The 21,497-nt window shown below is 32.5% G+C and overlaps 1 protein-coding gene across 15 annotated transcripts in view; it reads left to right on the top strand.

Annotated features, from left to right (window-relative positions):
* The window catches only part of VPS13B (vacuolar protein sorting 13 homolog B), a 795,728-nt gene that overhangs the window by 114,973 nt on the left and 659,258 nt on the right, over window positions 1-21,497 (top strand). For all 15 annotated transcript variants that reach the window (XR_013824628.1, XM_079901966.1, XM_079901971.1 and 12 more), the window contains one exon: window positions 1,310-1,434. Coding sequence is in view for 14 of the 15 variants with exons in the window: in XM_079901966.1 (XP_079758092.1) it covers window positions 1,310-1,434 (125 nt within the window). In the remaining variant the exon portion in view is untranslated. The remainder of the gene's footprint in view (window positions 1-1,309; window positions 1,435-21,497) is intronic.

Below are 21,497 nucleotides of genomic sequence, written 5' to 3'. Positions count from 1 at the left end.
TTCTTTTTCTTCTCAGTTCTTTATTTCTTGCATCTTGGTTAATAGTGGGATTTATAGTAATCAATAGGTATATCACTTTCATTTTTCTTGATAGTAATTAAGTAGGTAGGCCCTTTGAAATGCAGTTTTTCTTTGAAAGTACAAAATTCTAACTAATGTTCATTTTCCAAAATGTTACTTCGTTCACTGAAAACCGACTTTACAGGAAAAGATTTGACATTGTCAGTTTGATGAATGGTAGGAGCAGAATAGCTTTTTGAAACTGGAAGCAGTTTAATATTACTTTCTAAGAAATTGATCATTAGTTTATGTTCATTAAATGAAAGTATTTTGTATTGGAAATTAGTTACTGAGGTATATTTTAAACATGTTTCACTGTAGAATTTAGCAGCTAATATTAATCCTAGAGATAAGAAAGTTAGTGCTTTATAAACCCAAGGAATAAAAAATAATAATGAAACAAATGTTGGGGTTAAACGGCTTTTGCATGTTGTTGGAAAACAGTAACTCTTTGTTTTGTATCTCTGTGTGTCAGTGTTTCCTGTTTGAGACATTTACTTTATTGAAAATAATGGAAGAAGAAATATATTCAGTTCTCTGCAACGTTTCGTGTAAAATGTGATGTTACATTGATTCTTCCTATTAAGGCAAATGTAGTTTTCAGGAATTTCAGGGAATGCTTATAAAATTTTTGAGTGTGACATGCTAGTTTTAAGAATAAATTTATAAAGAGTAATTTATGCCATGTACCAAATTACCTGAGGTGAAAAACCTCAGCCCTACCATTATTTTCACAAAAGAAAGGGAAAAGATGTAACATTATTTAGGATATGTTGGGATATCCTTTTTGTGTGTGCATACTGTAAGTTGAAGGCAAAATACTTTCTAAGATTGTTTTTGTTGTAGTTAATATTCTTTTAGGAATAAAATGATATAACAGTGATTTATTAACAATATCTGTGATGTGCACAATGTAGTCAGTTTAACAGAGAATATGTGCATTGTAGCAGACAATAAAATGCTAAATGAGAGTTATGTATAGAAATAAAATGTGAAACCTAAAATTGGTCAAAAGAAGAGTAATCTTGCAGGGATATGAAAGAAATATTGTGTATTTAAATTTCTTAATTCTGACTTAGTTAATGTCAGATTTAATAGAAGAAAATGTTGATGTTTGGGAAGTGGAAAAAGACATCAGAACATATTTAGTGTGCAGCTGTTGTAGAGCAAATTGAAACTGACGTATTTCATCCTGTGCTTACTAAAACTTTGTCTCTGTGAACATTTGGATCTTTTCTTTTTGTTGCAGATATTTGGTTTCCAGGCAGGACTGACCTCTTTGGATTGTAGGGGATCTTACTGCATACCTGTACCGATTATTCCCTCTTTCAGCACTGCTCTTTATGGTAAACTTCTGAAACTGTCCACATGCTGGTAAGTATTGTGTTAAAGTATGGTTTATGGTAATTTTCACTTATTATCTTAGGAGGGGAAAAAACCCAATCGTATCTGTCTTATGCCAGTGTGTTAGTTTTATATAAAACCTTAGAAAAATATGTGAAGTTAATACTTCATGTATCTTTTTTTTACTGAGATGTTAAAAATCTCTTTTAAATATCTGAAATCTATTAGGTTATAGTATTTGTGGTGGTGATAACTGTTGTTGGGGTAATAACTGTCAATCCATATCGCAGCTATAGTAAAATGTTGCTTTTTCACATTGTATAGGAACTCCAGGGCAAGTACTTTATTTTTTTTTTTTCTTTTTCTTTTTTGAGAGGTTACAAAGATTTTTTAATAAGTTGCAAATAATATCAAGGCCAAAGTATTTTTCAACTAAGTAACAATTTCATGTGTATTCCTAACCACTGAGTAAAGTATATCCATGACATAGATTTAGTATATTTGACATGTCTGTTTACAGTCACTCTGCATTTGGGCAGAAACTGATTTTAGCCCTTACTTTCATTTAGTATTGGATTCCTTTATTTGGAGGTCATTCTTCCTGAATTAAAAGAGATTTATAAAAAGAGAGTCAATAGTTACTAATCATACCTTTTTCTTTTAGTTGAAAGCAGTGTTTTTAATATTAAAGAAATAATTGTTTAAGTGTATGAAATAAGATTTAAATAAATGAAATTATATTCTAGTGAAATATTTCTGTATTTTAAAATTTGGATCATTTCAATTATTGGGAATACATCTTTGCTTTTTCCTCCTAATTAGTATTAAGCTTATTTTTGTAGGATGTATTTTCATTAGTTATTTATGAAAAGCAACATAACTTTCAGAAAATAGATTTGACTTATCTAAAGTACTTCATTTGTTAAAAATATAGTTCCTTTAATAATATATAACTTTTAAAATGAAATTTGTGAAGTAAATGCTAACATTTTCAAAGAAATTTGCCTGTTGATTCAGAAAATTAAAAAAATATAGAACTTGAAGTTAATTCAGTCTTGGAACCAGTTCTTCTATAAAGTGAAATCACTGTTAAATTACTTTATTCTTAATTTCTCTTGATAAGTTTAATTTTGTCCTTAGTCATCCATAGTCCTCATATGGCACTTATGCTGTGTAGAGATTCACTTTTCAACTTTTTATTATTGTTTACATGTTGCATTTGAGCCAAGTATTATATTCTGATCTATTACAAAATACCATGACTTACCAGTTGATAAGTCAATATCAACTTTAATAGATATTTGTATCTGTTGATTTATTTATCACTCATGACCCTAAAAGTTTATTAGATACAATGCAGTTCACCGTGGGAAACAGTTAAGTTCTTTTTAAAAATAAAACAGCCAAAATTTCCAAAGTGAATTATAGCCTTTTTATGAAAAAAGTTGAATATTTAAATAGGTAAGACATGTCAAGGATGTGTAAGGCTTACTCTAAATATTGCCAAATTTGGTTTAAAATATATCTGCTGACATCTAAATGAAAATATTCCAATTAAATACTAAAAGCATGAGATCACAGAATGCTAATATTTATTTGGATGTGATTTTCTTTTTTTGTAGTTAAGACCACTTCTACATTATTTCAGTGGTATTTTTGCTATGCTTTACAGAAGTATGTTGTTTTGAAATAGTTTCTTTAAATTGTTTTCCTTAGCAAATACAAAGTAAACTATAATTATTCTTAGCAGCTCTAAATTGAAAGTAATCAGTACAAAACTCAATAAATTGAGATGTATCTTAGTTAAATGAAATGAATAAAATACCAGATAAAATACATCATATAATACTTGAATTAAATAGAAATCATATGAGAACTGAGAATTCTATTTAACTGTTGCAGTGAGTGAGGATTATGTCAGCTCTGTCCCCATTCATGGTCTCTCCCTTCCTCAAATTATACAAGCTGTTTCATTTGGACTTTTAAAATTCACATTTCAGAGTTTCTTAAAGCACATTTATGAAGCTGTGTTTATATTTCATGCTGTAATGAGAAGAGCATATTTACTACAGGCCACAGCATTTGAAACAAAGGCATTTTATAGCACATTGAAAATTTTTTAGTTGGTACGTTTGAGTTAGTAATGAAAATCTAGATTTTACTTAAATCAGCAAAATAGTGTATAATTTTTGTTTTAAAATATTTCTAAATTGAGATATTAATTATATGTGAAGCTGCAAACAAATAATATTTAATTTAATCAGGTTTGGTAATTTTTAAAATGTGTGGCTTAAGTAACATTTAAAAAAAGTTATTTCTCTCCCATTTAAATGTTCATGTTAATATATTTTAACCTGAATGAGCAAGCTATTACAAAACTCCAGTTTCTTAGATTTTATTTTTTTCAAAATATTTTGGTTACATTGTATCTTTCATTCTATATTACATAGTTTTCAAACATAAAAAAATAAACTTTTCAAAAAATTTTTTTTCATTTTTTTATATCAGGTTAACTTTAGCTGTTTTAGTTCTTTCGAACAGGACTGAAATGTGTAGAGTGTGGTGAGAAAAGCAGTGACAAATAATAATTAATGACATAAATCTTGAGCAATTAATTTAAATTTTAACTTGACTCTTTTTTTGGTATGAGATGTTTAAAAAAGGGCAGTAAATGGTTGGTTAAAGGACAATAAAGTATGATAGCATTGTTTTTGCTAGCAGAATTAAGCATTGGTCTACTGTCCATAGTTATATTATAAATTTCTACAGTGATAATGCTTTTAGGCTTTTAGATATATTCTTGGCCTTAACATTTTTTTCAAAACAGAGAAATGATAAACATTTCAACTCTTTCAAAATTTCTGATTTAAATATTAATATCTTATAGAAAAGTATGTATATTATGATGTTTCATAACTGAACTGAATGCTTGGTAACCAGCTGCAAGATCAAGAAACAGAATATTATCAGCATCCCAAAAGCCTCTCTCTTTCATCCTCCTCTAGTGTTAATCATTATCCTGGTATCTAATAGCATATATTCTTAGATTTAATATAAATGGAATCATACAACATATATTCCTTTTTTGACTGGTTCTGTCACTTAAAATAATTTGTCAGATTCGTCTATACTGTGTAATGTAGTTTTTAGATAGTTTGCCTTTGTCACTATACAATGTTATATTGCATGAACATTGACGATTTACACATTCTTGATCTGCAGTTTTAATTTAAAAATAGGTGCCTGAAGTTTGTGTCAATTTCTTTTTTTATTCCTTTGCCATTTTTTCTTTCCCTTAAGATGCTTCAGTTGTATTAGGGGATATTAGATGTCATTAAATATTTTTCATTTTTCTGTGTCTTGATGGGCACTTTGCTAAGTGTTGGGATTGGGGAAAGAATAAAGTAGAATGCAGTGAGGGTAAAAGATATCCCCTCACCAGGAAGACTTACAGTCTAGTAGGGGAGGACACAGACACAGATGAAAACAGTTGTCATTAAATTGCAAAATTGAGGCTTAAGCAGAATGTCTTTCTTGTTAGTTTAAAAAAATTAGAGAATTTCTCTAGGACCTCAGGAATGGCTTCAGAGAAGTGGCATTGGAATTGGGCTTTAATGGCTGAATCAGTTAGATACCCAGGTATTCAGAGGCTGGTTAGGGTGTAGAGGCTTCTAGGTGACAATATTGTCTGGACAAAGTCAGGGTTAGTCCATTTAGATCTGTGAAGGGATACAGTGGGGGAGGAATCTGGAAGACTACTTTGGGCCTGGACTTGTACACAAATAAGGATGTCTACACTTTTTAATATGAACACTTAAAAATAGTTAAACCAGTTAATCAGATATTCATTAGTCGCATTACTTTCTGATCAGGCTGTTAAACTACGACCATAATATAGTTTCAAGTTCACTTTCTCCTATAATTGAGGGTTCAAAAATGTGATCTTATTTATAAATAAATTTTGGAAGTTCAGAGAAAAATTACTTTGGCTTAGAAAGTCATGGAGAAAATGGAGAAGGTAACTTTCAAGCAGGTTATTAAAGAATGGGTAGAATTTGAAAGACAATACTGTACTTTTTTATACAGTGTTAGGCACTTAGTTTAACAAAATTTTCATAACAACCCTGTGAGGTTAGGTGATATTCCCTCTTATAAAACTAAAAAAACTCAGAGAGGTTACATAACTTGTCCAAAGTCACATAGTGGCTGGACAAGGATTCTCATGGAGGGTTATTTGATTCCAAAGTCCTTGATCCCTTCCTTACCCGAAAGGAGTGAAGATATAAATTATCTTTTGTTAATCATCTTTGAAAAGCTCAATATACTTTCTTGCCTTATAGTAAATATGAATTTCCATGTGTAGAGAGGCTAGTTATGATAGTACGGCTAGTAAGTCTGAATTCTCCTAGTAGCAATTAATAGTATATAGATATTACTATGCTGCTAATCTCGTAGAATTGAAGTTTATTAGAGTTAGGTGGAATCTTAGGTATTATCTCAATTTCTGAGACTTTATGACATAGCTTTGATTTATGGTCATCTATCCAAGGCTTGAACATTTTATTCAAAGGGAGTTAGCTACTTTCTGAGGCAGCCAGATTCATTGTTGGGCAGCTCTAAAGCTCTTTCTCATATTGAATGAAAATCTGTTTCATGTTTCTTCTTTTTCATAATTATTGCTTATTTATGTCATGAGCCATTTTCATACTCATAGGAATGTGGGAAAACACGTATTTCTTTACAAGATTAAGGGATCCATCTAAGTATCCATTCCTTACTTAGCACAGTGCCAGATAGCTTGGTTTTGACTAGTGAAGTTATTGAACAGTTTATTTGTGGGAGGAAGATGCTTCTGTGGAATCTGTGTTTGAGTTCAGTGTTAAATGGGAAATACAGGATTTGGTGCTAGTAGGTTCATGGTATTGATAGGGAGAGGTGATCCTTTTGCCTCCCTGAAATGGAAACTGAAGCAGCCATTTTTCTGCTGTAACACCAGAGTAAATACTTTTAGCTTTAATGGAAGCTGGGCCCTTCAAGTATAAAAAAAATGCCCATAATATTTATTAGCAAACAGAGAATAAGTAACCCACCCAACAGGACTGAAAATGGTGTTTGCTTAACTGCCCAGTTTGAGGCCTTAGGAACATAGAGTTGGGTGTTTTTAATGTTCCTGGAGATAGATCTTTTTAATTCCCTTGTTTCCAAAGCTGTGTTTATTTTCATCTGTCTGCTTTTGTGATTCAGATTCACATTCTCTGTAGCAGAATGTCTTAAAACTGGTAAAATTTAACTGAGATGTTAGTTCTCTTATCTCCACTTGAGTGGCAGCAGCCTGATTTTCAGCTTTGGTTCTTCTGGCGTCTGGAATATGATTTCATGGACTGTTTTGAACTGAAAAGAGACACCGACATCATCTATTACAATCTTCTCATTTCAAAGATGAAAAAACTGAATCCCAGAGAGGTCAAGTTACTTAGTTAAGAGCACACAGTTAATATCAGTGCCTCGATTTGATTTTCATTTTCTTGATTCAGGGCTCCTTCAGCTGTATCACACCGCTTTAAAAATTATTATTGTTTTAATTTTTATCATGGTAAAATTTACCATTTTAACCATTTTTAAGTGTAAGTTCTGTGGCATTACGTACATTCACGTTGTTGTGCTGCTGTTACCACTATTCATATTACCACTATCCAGAAATTTTATATTCTGTACCCATTAAAACAATAACTCCCATTCCTCCTTTCCTTCAGCTCCTGGTAACTACTATTTTACTTTCTGTCCCTATGAATTTGACTATTTTAGATGCCACATGTAAATGGAATCATTGAATATTTGTTCTTTTGTATTTGGCATATTTCATTTAGTGTAAAGTTTCAAGATTCATCCATGCTATAGAATATATCAAAATGTCTTCCCCTCCCCCTTCCCCCCTCCTTTCCTTCCTTTCATTCGTTTTTAAGTTTGAATATTTCATTGTATGTAAATACCACATTTTGTTTATTTATGCATCAGTGGACATTTGGGTTATTGCTACCTTTTAGCTACTGTGAATAATGCTGCTGTGAACATGCATGTACAAATAATCTGTTCGAGTCCCTTCTTTCAGTTCTTTTGGGTATATACCTAGAAGTAGAATTGCTGAATCATATGATAATTCTATGTTTAATTTTTTGAGAAATTGCTATTCTGTTTTTCACAGTGACTGTACCATCATTCCCATCAACAGTGCACAAGGGTTCCAGTTTTTCCACTTCCTTACCAACTCTTATTTTCCATTTTTTGATGATAGCCATCCTATTGAATATAGAATTATATCTCATTGTGGTTTTCATTTGCATTTCTCTAATGATTATTGGTTTCTTTTGAAGTATAGTTTGCATACAGTAGTATGTTAGTTTCAGATGCACAACATAGTGATTCAGCATTTGAATAAATTATGAAATGATCATGGTAAGTCTAGTGACCATGTTACCATACAAAGTTTTTACATTATTATTGATTATATACCTTATACTGTATATATATCCCCATGACTTATTTATTTTATGACTGGAAGCTTGTACCTCTCAATCCCTTTTACCTGTTTCACCCAACCCCCTACTTCCGCCATCTTTTCAAGTGCTTATTGCCATTTATAATCATCTTTGGAGAAACATATATTTAAGTCCTTTGCCCATGTTTAAATTGGATTGTTTTTATTGTTGATTTGAAGGTGTTCCTTATATATTCTGTATATTAATCCCCTATTATATATATGTGATTTTGTAAATTTTTCATCCAATTCTGTGGGACTGCATTGCTTTTCAATGTTAAGTCTGTCTACTTTAACTCCAAAGCCAGAAGCTGAGTTTATCTCCTTTATATCATTTACTTTTTGTTTGAAATGTTAACTTTTAGACTTGACACAGTTTTTCTTAAGAATTGGTATAGCTTAAGCAAGTAAAACGTGGTGGTAATGTGTTTATTTGGAATAGGTCTACTTAATTTGGGGAAGAGAAGAAAGAGATGAATTTGTTAGAATTCTTTGGGTTGTTTACAAGTTTATCTTCACAGTATTTTTTGCTCTTACTGTTTGTGAGATGGCTTACTTATAATAGATTGTTTTTCTACAAAATGATTTTGTAACTTTTTGTGGTATAGGGAGATCTTTTTCTGCTTAATTTTCTTCTCATGTTTTAAAGTTATATATCTGTTAAGCTCTGCAAAAGGTAGATGTAGTGCTTGACATATGGAATTTATAAGTCTTTAGGTTATAGACAAGTTCAGTACTGCAAAATAAAACAAAAATTAAAACAAATGAAAAAGTGAACAATTAAATCAAATGACCATTCACCTCATTACTTTCTTTTATTCGGAATAGGTTAGGAGGACATAGAAGGTTTTAGAAATAGTAGGAAGGTTGGGTTCTTAGTACCTGTTTTTAACATGAATTTATAAATACCTCATGGTTCCCATTCTGGGTGGACATATATATATGTCATGTTTTGAAATCCATATGCATATTTGCTTCATCACCTTTTTTATTAGCAATAAGATGTATTAATTATGGAAACTTTTTAAAAAAATAGGTAGTGCTAAAGGAATCCAAAATTATTTTCGTGAGTATTATTTATTAAAAAAAATACTATCATAGGCCTAGTGCTCATTGCTATTCAATTTGAAATCAAAGAGAATATTGAAATATAGCTCTTTGAAGTATTATCAAATGGTAAATCAGTTCAGCCAAGGCACATACTCTGATTACAAATTATTTCTCTAGTGATAGATATTAACATTGAGTTTAACAATCTGATGATAGAGAATATGTTTTAACAAATACAAGCAGATATGAACACTTATCTGTGTATAGTCACATAGCTAAACATTTCAGGATAGACTGGGATTCATATGTTAGTTTCTGAAAAATCCAGCATTGTTTGCTTTTTTGCTCTGTCACATCCTCTTGAAATGGACATACATTGCAGATACAGGTTTCTGTTTCAAAGATAGGTGAATCAAGTGAATGAAAGAGAGGCGAATCAAATATTTCTTCATCAAAGTAAGATTCAAACTTATCGAAATATGTGAATGGCATCTATTCCAATCAAATAGCTGTACAGTTCTTAAAAATTTACAGATCTTTTAAAGAAGCTTAGGGAAGTTTGAAAGTGAGACATACAGCAGTCTTCATTTGTCTTTGACTCAATTCATGCATTCATTTTGTATGTCATCTTTGAATTTCCTTAGAAAATACATTTTTTTGCCCATCTGAAATTTTAGATTGAGCACACAAGAATGTCCTATCTTGTGAGACCCTAAGTGTGGGGTAAGTCCAAATTTTACAGCCTTAAAGGAAACAAAATATGCGTGCTTTATTTTATCTCATTAGCCTATACGTTAGAGATGGTTAAACGTGATCACAATGAAAATAGCCCATCTGATCAATTTCTCCATTACATCATATGGTAAATTTGATTTGGACAGTTCATAGTGCAAACTGTTCTCATTACAGTTTTCTTTTTTGATTTGGATAACTTGCTGAATTTTTTTTCTTTTTTACTGTAATAGCTCCCTTTGTAGCAAATGGTTAGGTCTTACTTATATTGTTTACTAAGGTGCTGTATTTTTATATGAACTGTAATCTCAGGTCAGACATACAACAGTGGACTCATGCTGGATGCTCTGTACTTAATGTAACTTAATCTTCCATCTTATGGGATTCTGTGTTGTGTGACTTGCCCTATTTTGTTAATGTAGCCATTTTTTCATTATAAATCAAGCATTTCTTTGCATATTTCTTAGAATCTTTTTTTGTTTTGCTCATACTGTTTTTGTCTTCTACTGTCTTTTTTAAAATGCTTAATTCTTCTTTTGTGTCTTCATCATGTTGATTAAAGCAGGGAAGGCTGACCAGAATAGACAGGATGCATATTTTCTTCAATTTTTGAACAGTGTTCCCTAATCCGTTACAGTTTTTTTTTGAAACTCCAGGGAGGTTTTCCACTATGTTTGTCTGCCTTTTTGCATACTTGAGCTTGTTCTTTATTATTCATTCAGGTCTATTCCACAGATAGGTGATGAATGCCCACTGCATGCCATACACTCTGCAGGGCCTGGCTAGAGATGCACCAATAAACAAAATAGGCAAGATGCCTGCCCTCATGTCATCAGAGAATACACAATAAATTAAAGGAATTTTAAGGAGAGAAAAACTGCTTTAAGAAGCAGTGTATATTGTCTTTTAAAATCTAATTATAAAATTGTCCTTTTTGCTGTTTTGGGCCTTGGAAGGAGATGCTTACATAGTTTTTAACTGCATAATATTTTAACATTATTCAATATTTTTCTGTTAAATTTTATTAATGATTTATGTTTGAAGTGAAAACCATCTAATTAGTATTAAAGCAAACAGTGATTGGAACTGAAATATAGGTTCCTACAGATAAGTGAAAACTAGTTGAATTAATAAATTAAACATACTGTTTTTTTATTTTCCAGCTTTATATAAGCTTTTCTAAAAATTTGATTTCTCAGCAGTTATTTTAACATGTACACAGTCTCCAGTATTTATGGAGGTTAACTTATATTAAGGCCTTTAAGACCTATTTATAAAATGCACATATTTTTAAATTGTATCCTTGCTTTATACTCTTAACATCCACTCTTCTACATTATAATGTTTAGTGTGAATACACCTCAAAAATCCATAAAGTCCTTCTAATTAAAAGCTTTATTTATTGTATTAAGATAAATATGTTCATGTGAAGATATATTCTTTGACTACAAATTACTGAGATTAATTTTTCTGGCAGGACTTTCAGAATATCATTACTTCATCATCACAGCTCATGCTGATAGTTACTTTCTGTATTCATTGAGAAATACTTGTATTTCTAATTTGCATATAATTTATATTTGAAAAACTCATGAACAGTTATTTTTCAACTTATGTGTCTGTGAGAAATTTGTGAGAATTTTAATAATATAGATTTAATATTAATAGCATATGTGTGCCAGAAGCAGTGCTAAGTCTTATATGCATTATCTCTTTAATCTTCATAGTAACGTTATGAGAGACATACTATTATATACATTTTATGCATATCTTTGTCTTAGCTTCTGAATACTAATACATCTATAAATAGTTAAGCTAGAATTCAATTTTAGGTTTATTTGAATCCAGACCCAAGATTAGCAGTTCCTTCCACCATTGATGAGAGAGTGTATTGCAAGCTGGCATTAAGATCGCATCCTTAGACATCATTTTATAGGAATAGCTTTGCTAACTTGTATTTATGTTATAGTTTTATTGAGGCATACTTTATATAATGTAAAATTCACCCTTTTCACGTGTAGAGTGTAGTGATTTCTAGTGACTTTACCAAGTGGTGCAACTGTTAACATAAATCAGTTTTAGAACATTTTCATCCCTCCAATAAGATCCCTCTTAACCCATTTACATTTAATCCCCATCTCCAGCCCTAGGTCATCACTAATCTTCTTTCTTTCTCCATATATTTATCTTTTCTGTCATGTAAATAGAATCATACAAAATGTGGTATCCTGTTTCTGGCTTTTTTCACTTACCATAATGTTTTTGAAGATCATTCTTGACACAGCATTGTCAGCAACTAACTTGTCTTTTATGCTACATCTCTATGTTGCTTTCTTTACCCAGGTAAAATGTATTGAGGCTTACAAATAACTGTCCTTACTGTTATCCAGAGAGATTTAAATTACAGAGTTGGATGAGGGGTTTTAAAACCTTGTTACAGTTGCTACTGTTAACTGTGGTGTTCTAAGAATATCCTTTTGTGTCATTAGCCCCTTCTTCAATCTCAAGTAGACATAAACATTTGCCATAATTTTTGAGAAATTATAGAGGTGGGGTTGGTGTTTGGACTCCTTCTTGCTTTGTGATTATTGGTATTAAAACTCATAAATATAGAATTTAATCTGTATCAGACTTGTCTGTCTTTCTCAGGGAGATGAATAGCTGGTAGTAGGTCCTTTTTTTTTTTTTTTTTAATCTGTGGTAAATTAACTCACTTTGAAAATGCCTAGTCTTGTCATTATAGCACTTTATGATTTTTGCATCTTGACTATTTTTATTTTTCACATCTGCATTTATGCCCCAGGACCTAGCATATAGTTGACTTTCAATAAATGTTAATTAAAATGAACCAAATTAGAATTTAATTAATTTAATAAATATTTTAAAATCTGTTAACTTATCTTTTGAAGAGGACAGCAAAAAAGAACAGGTATAGTCAATCATATTAATGTTTAAGGAAGAAAAGGTAGGCAAACTACCCAAACTCAGTTTCCTTTTTTTGTTCATCTTTACTTTTTTTTAAATAAGCGAAGCTCTAATATTCTAAAGCAACTATTCTTATAGATTCTAGCATCTAAAGAGAAATATAAGTTAAATGAACCATTCTTGAATATCTTACGTTTTTATTCTCTCTGATAAATGCAAACATTCAGATATATGAGTGCTCTTGGAGTTTCTATTTCTAGATGTTAGTTTCTTTTTAGTTTCACTATGTTTTTTCTTTTAACTGTTTTTTTGGAGGAATAATATTTGAAGGTGAATACTTAATTTTTAATACTTAATTTATTTCTCGAAGTATTCTTATTTTATTCTCGTAAACTCCCTGTGAGTAGTTTTAAAAATTACAAAAATACTTAGGGATCTTGTTACACCTGAAAATACCATATAACTGTAGCAAGCTTTCATAGTACTTTGGAGCTGTGTAGAATGTGGTTTATAAAGTTCTCTTTAATGGTTTATAATATTAATTATACCAGTGTTTTCAGTAACATTATTTTCATTTTAAAATTAGACTATAATTTAAATACAACAAAGTTCAACAATTTTATGTGACAACAATTCAGTGATTTTTGACAGATGTATGTAGTCATGTAGCCATCATCAAAATCAAGATATGGAACATTTCTATCACCCCCAAAATTTCTCTCTTGCATTCAGTTCCTTTTCCTCTCCCTGAAGTTTGTCAGCTTTTGGTGAGGGCAGTTGGCTCAAGATAAAGGTAATGGCCTATCTCGATTCCCTTGTTGTAGGCTGACCAGGGCATGACTGGCTGGCAGCTTGTTAGCTAGTTGCCCTGCGGATGCATCTTTTGCCCTGCATTCCTGCAGGAATGTTTGAAGCCGAAGAAGCCTGTCTGTGTGGTGCATTGCAGCACTCTGGCACCTGGCATCTGAGCTGTGGGACTCAAGCAGCCAATGGAGAGCACGGAGATTTCTTGCCACGGCTGCCATAAAAATTTCTTAAAAACAAAACAAACAAACAAAACCCTTGGAGAGCTTGACATGTGTCCCTTGAAGTTGGGTGGCCACAACAACTATGTATGTCTCATATGTAAACAACTTCTAAAAGTCAAAGTCTGACTGGAGCTGCTCGTATAAAAAGAGAAACACGAAGTCTGCAGAAGTCTGCAGTAGGAATGAGTCATTCATCTACCACGGGCGACCAGAGGTGCTTGTTTTTCAAGAGTCAGTCATGGCCCCTGCAGAACTGAGCTAGAGCTGAGTCCTTCTAAAAGGAACCCCACATGCGAGGCCTAAATGGATGGTGGACGTCAACTCAGTAGAGCGTCTTTTTGCAGTAGAAGCCAGGAGCTGCGGGAGGAGTCACCTATGAGGAGAGAGTCGACTGTGGGAGGTCACAGGTTTTAAAAAAATATTTCAACCAAGAGCAACTTCAACAGAGAGTTTCTGATGGCAGTACCAGAAGCTTCTTCTACGCTTTCCTTTAAAATGGTAAATGACTTGATGAGCAACATTTTTAATGCAGAAAAGCGACACCTGCCAACAAGCTGTGAACAAACCAGCGCTAAACATGCAAGGTTATGCAGACGCCAAGAACTAAACTATGAATTCCTAGCTTTAAAAATTCGAACTAAGGTTTCTGAGTGGAGAGCCCGTCGTTTTTCTGTGAGACTCATCTAGGTCTTATTTTCTGTGTGAGTAGAGGGCACTGGTGGTCTTCTAATGTCTAGGTCAGTGCAAGGCTAAATACCAAGATTTTATGAATAATTAAGGGCTTCCTATCAAAATGTTTGTTCAGCTTAAGGACAAAGGGTTTCTGTTTTCTGGTCTTATGGAAGAATGCAAGGGTTTGATTGGCATAGAAAGGAATGTGGGGACAGTGCTGAGAGGGAGCCAGGGGGAAGGGCCCTCACCTCCACGGTCAAGTGCCAGCACTTGATCTGGGCCAGTGCCCAGGAGCCCCAAATCTGCCTCTAGTCTGGGGAGTTTGTTAGGAAGTAGGATTGGGCCTTTAAGACAATCTTATGTGTACCTTGTCTGCTAACAGCCTGATGATTGTTTACTAATATTCTTGCCTAAGTTATTTCACAAGGATTGCTCCCTGCTACACAGTGTTGAAATTACCTTCAGAGATTAAAAAAAAAAAAAAAAAAAAAAGACATGAAGAACACAGCTACAAGTAAATAGCACTTATCTTTGTACTAGTTAGATTTTTCCCTTTGATTCTTTTAGCAAGGGCACAAAGAGCATGCAACATATGTTAACAACTGGAAAGTGTTGGTCCAATGAGAACAGGTTTCCTTCGATTTTGCTTTTGGAAAATTTGGTATTTTCAACATGCAATTTTATGATCAGTTGGGTATAAAGTTGTATAGGTAATTATGATCCATCTATTTCCCTTGTTAAAAGTTTTAAACTTAGTAAAATTGTTTAGTGGTAGCCAAATGAACATTTATAATTCCTTCTTAGATTATTGCCTTTAAATTTAAATTTCGGCACCGTAGAATATGACTATAAGACTTACATCTCTTTCTATGAGAAGAATAATATTAATAGTAGCCTTTTCTCAGTATTTGGTTTTACCTATGTACAACAGTGGGAGACATTTTGTACTGTCTCGATGTCAGTATATAATATGACAACATCTTATATTAGTGACAATATCTTTTAAATACATCTGTGTTTCATTATTTTTTGGGGACTGAAACTTGAGTATATTCAAAAGAATTCTAAGTTGTTAGTATACAGTGTATTTATTAAAAGAGAAATCTCTTGGTTAGAAATCACTAAATTTAGGCTAAGTGTTGTTTTTGTTTTTAATAATTGCCTCTGAATTTCTTTCCTGTGTTTGATGATTTAATCTCTTTTAATATACTAACTTGAAATATAGGAACAAATAATCATTGGAGGTCCCTGTGCTCAAAAGATCATACAGTGCATAGTTAGTAGAAGAAGAAAATCTCTAAGAACAGCATTGTAATACTCTTGTGTAGCATTTTGTACTTATTCCACTACATACAGTGATTTATTTGAATGTCACAACCAACCTTTGGAATAAACAAGTCATGTATTATTATCTCTTTTATAGATATGGAAATGGAGGATTAGGGAAGATGATACTGTGGATCGAGAAAGATGAAATCACTTGTTTCAGTTGTTCCAGAGGTCTAGTTTAGTGTTGGTATTGGAGCCATTAATAGCATGTTGGTAGCTATTAGCAAGTTCTTGATAATAGGTTTGATTGTATTCTTTATTATGATTTATAACTTTAAAAAATATTTCCAGTTTCCTAGATGAATTTGTTAATACTTAGCACTTTTTAAGTTTCAACTGGTTAATTAGACATTTATTTGTTTTAAAAATAATTTTTTGGTAACTATCATGTGAGAATTGTTGTGTCATAGGCCTTGGAGTCCCATTATGAGTAAGATATGGTCTTTGCTTTCCCTAATTATGTCCTTCTCCTGCCTAAAATACTTTGCTTCTCATAGCTTTTGTGGTAAAGATTAAGATCTTTAAAACTTTCAGTGATGTCCTCCATGGTCTAGCCCCTTCTTGGCTGTCTAGATTCATCTGAGTATCTTCCTCTCTATCCCCTCCCACCTCCTTGCCTTTTTCATTGTTTCTTTTTCAACCAAGTCTTTCACCATATTGTCTCAGTAATCAATAGCCTAAATAATTTTTACTTACTCCTCAGATATTGGTCCAATTGATATTTTCTCTGACTAGATCACATCTTCCTAATATATTCTTTTTTAAAAAAATTTATTTTATTTATTTTTATTTTTGGTTGTGTTGTGTCTTCGTTGCTGCGTGCGGGCTCTCTCTAGTTGCGGCGAGCGGGGCCTACTCTTGGTTGCGGTGCATGGGCTTCTCATTGTGGGTGGCTTCTCTTGTTGCAGAGCCTGGGCTCTAGGCACGCAGGCTTCAATATTTGTGGCATGTGGGCTCAGTAGTTGTGGCTCGTAGGCTCTAGAGGGCAGGCTCAGTAGTTGTGGCGCACGGGCTTAGTTGCTCTGTGGCATGTGGGAACTTCCTGGACCAGGGCTCCAACCCATATCCCCTGCATTGGCAGACGGATTCTTAACCACTATGCCACCAGGAAAGCCCCCCTAATATTTTCTTTAATGGGCTATTTTTCCTATTTTTCACTGTAGTTTTCATAGAGGTGATTTTTACACTGTTTTTTGTGATTATTTAATAGCTTTTTCCATTCTTTTTACATTAAGTTCAGTAAGGACCATCTCTTTTTCTGTGGAGGACATTTATCTTCAAAACCTTGAAACTATGGAAAGCACAAGTAAATACTTATTGACATGCACTTGCTAATTTTTTCAGCTATTTTTGTGCTTTTTCGTGGTCTGATTGATTAGATTTTAGATTGTATGCTCTTTTGATAACCAAGTTTTTCTTCTTTTTACATACATAATATATGTAAAATGTGCCCTTGGCCAAAGCAAAAACCAATGACTTTAATTAATTACTGAAATTGAACTAAAATTTTAGTGATTTCTCTAATCAGAATTCTCAAGGTAATATTTGAATGTTTTTAATTACATATATAAGATATATTGCATGAACACACTTCCTCTCTCTCTCTTTTCCTGAGTAAACATTTTTACTTAAGTAGACGAACTGTCTATATTGAATAACTTGTCTGGGAGATGATGAGATTAATGAAGAGATAACATTTTCCTCCTTTTTTATTTAGTTTGTTTGCTACCACCTGTAGTTCATTGTAAGATTTTGAACTTTATATATTATAATAATCAAGGCATTCATTATATTTTTATTTTAGTGATAGACAAATTTTACTTCTCATTTTTTCTGTCCATTTGTTATCTAATATTTAAGTTCAAATATTTACTTCAGAAATTTGAAAAATGATAAAATATTTTCAAGTCTCAACACAGCAGGATATAATTTGTATTTTACAGCTATTTGCAAATGCTAAAATTATTGTAATTAAATAAATATAACAGTTAATACTTGTAGGGATGTTGAGAAAACAATACACTGATACACTGCCTATGAATGTAAATCTTGATTCAGACAGCAAAATGTGAAGCATGCATTAAAGAGACCAACGTGGAAGAATATGTACTGATGTACAAAGATCTTGATCACTAGGACATATTGCTTAGTCATAAAAAGCAGGCTGTAGGGCTTCCCTGGTGGCGCAGTGGTTGAGAGTCCGCCTGCCAATGCAAGAGGCACGGGTTCGTGCCCCGGTCCGGGAAGATCCCACATGCTGCAGAGTGGCTGGGCCCCTGAGCCATGGCCGCTGAGCCTGTGTGTCCGGAGCCTGTGCTCCACAACGGGAGAGGCCACAGCAGTGGGAGGCCCGCGTACCGCTAAAAAAAAAAAAAAAAAAAGCAGGCTGTAGACTTTTAAATATATATATATCTCCATTAAAATTATAAGTGTATCTATGAATACATAAAATCAATAGAGGTCTGTAGGTATGTATGCTGAATTCATAAAAAGTGGTTATCTGTGGGGAGTGGAGTGGGATCAGGAGGAGGAAAGAGGAGCTTTAACCTTTCATTTTACCTACGATTTAGGTCAAAAATTTTTTTCCCCTTCCACGAGTATTGATATATTGCATAAGTTGAAGAGTCGTTGTGTGCAGAACTAAATACACATTTCTTAGTTTTTTAAACTGCTTTCATTTCTCAGTTGAGTTAGTGAGTTTTGTACTCATTTTATTTTGGAAAAAGTGATCTAATCTTATTTTACTGTACAGGATATGAGTAATAACAAAAATACATTTTTGGAACCAATTTGTACATTCAGACCTTGCATTTGGGGACTCTGTATAAATCTTTAGATCCAGCTGTTGCTGAGGATATTCTTTCAGTTGCTGTGAGGTGTGTTGATTTTAAAAGAATGGATGGTTGTTCCTGAAGTGTATGTATGGCAAAAATTTTATAGTACTGCTGTGAGTGTGAATGGATTGTTTAAGTTAGTTCCTTTGCATTGAGGAATAAGAATGACTTCCATGTTTTTTATTTAAAATTTCAAAAGAAGAATTTTTTTTATAGCAGTGCCAGATTGGTCCAAAGCTTTTGTCAGCTCCGTATTGTAATTTGTCAGCAAATGGAACAGACAGAATCTTTTAAAGTGTTTGTTAATTAGGGCATATTCATTTTCAGTCTTTGTTACTACACAATCAAGACCTACTTGTTTCTATTTCCTTAAATTTATCCTGGAGTTTGTCCAAGTTGAGTTTTAATGAGTTGTTTATCCTGCTAGTTACATTAGGATTTATTTTTCCCTAGAGAGTAATGTTTGAATTGATAGTTTTTTAAACCTATTCTGTAATATGAACATATGTTCAGACTAGGACTTCTGGATATATGAAATAGGCATTTGTTAAATAAATTATTTTATTTTCACCAACTTAATTGTTAAAATGTAGGTTTAGTGATACTTCAAAAACATGAGGTAAGTCCAGAAGTTGTTAGATAATTTTAGTATGAATTTTATTGAGCTGTTTTATTTTAAGCTGAGTTTAAATAAATTTGTAGTGGTATAAATCACAAGGAAAATTTTACTTTTATTGTTTATTTTCATTGACTTTTTAATGAGCCCCCCAAATAGCTTAAAGTTGTAAAAGCTATTGATAAAAAATTTCTGAGGCAAATACAGTATGATGGTATGGTTTGATGAAATGGATACATAGGTGTTTATTATTTTCTATACTAGTTAACCTGTTGGAAATATCTCAGCATTGACAAAAACAAAAGAGGAAAAAACCCCTCTTCATTGATATTGTTATACTAGCAGGTACATTCTATAATTTACCATCTATTGCCAAATCATTTATAAATGGTTTATTTTAGTTCAAATGCTACTGGAATATTAAACAGAAGTATAATAAAATGTACTTTTATTTGCAGTCAGTTATAGCTGGAAAATAAAACAAACCACAAAAACATGCCATACATGTATGCTATAATTTACTTGTTTATTGTTGAATTCTGGCTTTTGTAAAGTGAGTTATTTCCTTTGATGTTAAATTAAATTGAACCTGAAGGAGAGAACTGTCCCCTACTCTTGGGCAGTATTAAAATGTAGAATAAATTAATCTTTTTGAATTTGCATATGTTTAAGTTTTTATTCAAGTCTGTGTTATCCATTTGGGAATCATTTTATGTGACATTTGATGGCTTGAAAGAGTACCATATACAGTAGCTGAAGTTTTTATGAAATAAGTAAAGACCCACTTGTGAAAAGAATCCTGACTGTAATTTTGCCTTATAAGTAATTATTGCTGTAGTTACAAGAACATGGCTCTTGCTACACCATAGGACTTCCTAAACACCAAGGAATATCTGGCTAAAGATAAAGTGGCTAGATTAATTATACATTTTTATATTGTAGGTTTCCAATGTCTGTTCTGTTTACTTAGTATCACTACTGGTAAACTGTTGTGCTTTTGTTTTTGTTTTGGTCAAGAATTTTGAACAGAAATTTGAGAACATAGTAGAAAGAGAACCACCACTCAATTTTTAAACCTGTAATAAAAGACAAGAAAGTGACGTAAAGAATGGCCACAATGTTAGAAAAGCAAAAGGAACCAGTAATGATAATGAAGTATAAATTTATAAATTAGATTGTATTGTTTTTTCTCCTGCCTCATTTGATCTCTATTATCTTACCTGCTTGGTTTAAGGAATCTTCTATTCAGTGCATTTAAAAAATTTATTTAAAAAGATTTAAAAAAAGATTTTTGGCCCCACTGCATAGCATGTAGGATCTTAGTTCCCCGACCAGGGATCAAACCCATGCCCCCTGAGTGGAAGCGTGGAGTCTTAACCACTGGACCGCCAGGGAAGTCCCTTCAGTGCATATTTATTTCCTTGTCTATTTATTACAATGCTTTGATTTTGTGGCAAAATGTGACCAGGTTTGTGGATTAAACGGTAAATCTAGGTAGAGCCACATATTGCTATTAAATATTTGAGAGCTGTATGGACAGGGTGGTAGATGTGTTAATGTGTAACTGTATATTTAAATTATGAGGCATACTAATTAAGAGAGACAGGTGATCCCAGGGTTTTGTTTTTATTTTGTTATTTTCGAGTGAGAAAGGGCAGTCGTTAGTTGCTTGGACCAGTGTTCCTCGGAACAGAGTTCTGAATACTTCAGGGAGGTTTTAAATTTTAATTGAGATAAAATAGCATAAATTTACTATTATAATTATTTTAAACTGTACGATTCATTGGTTTTTAGTATATTCACATTGTTGTGCAGTCATCATCACCATCTAACTCCAGAGTATTTTCAAAACTCCAGAAAGAAAACCCTGACTCTATCTGTGATTCTGGATGGAGAATGCCACATACAATATGTGGCATTTTCTGTCTAGCTTCTTTTACTTAGCGTGTTTTCAAGGTTTCTCCATGTTGTGGCATGTATCAGTACTTCATTACTTTTTATGGCCAAAAAATAACTACTATATAGTGATATACCACATTCTGTTTATGCATTTATCAGTTGCAAGTTTGGGTTGTTTCTACTTTTTGGCTAATAAAAATAATGCTGCTTTGAACATGCATATATGAGCTCCAGTATGAACAACATTTTCAGTTCTCTTGGGTATATACCTAAGAATATAATTGCTATATTTACCTTTTTGATGAACTGCCAAATTGTTACACACAGTGGTTGTACTGTTGTATACGTCTACTTCCAATGTATGAAGGTTCCAATTTCTCCCCATCCTTGCCAAGACTCATTATTTTCTGCTTTTTTTTTTTCTCTTTCTTCTCCTATTATGTCTATCTTAGTGGGTGTGAAGTGGTATCTCT

Source organism: Stenella coeruleoalba (genome assembly GCF_951394435.1).
Source record: "Stenella coeruleoalba genome assembly, chromosome: 17".
Classification (NCBI taxonomy): Eukaryota; Metazoa; Chordata; class Mammalia; order Artiodactyla; family Delphinidae; genus Stenella; species Stenella coeruleoalba.
Note: the sequence above shows the minus strand (reverse complement) of the source record. Positions and strands in the feature narration are given on the sequence as shown.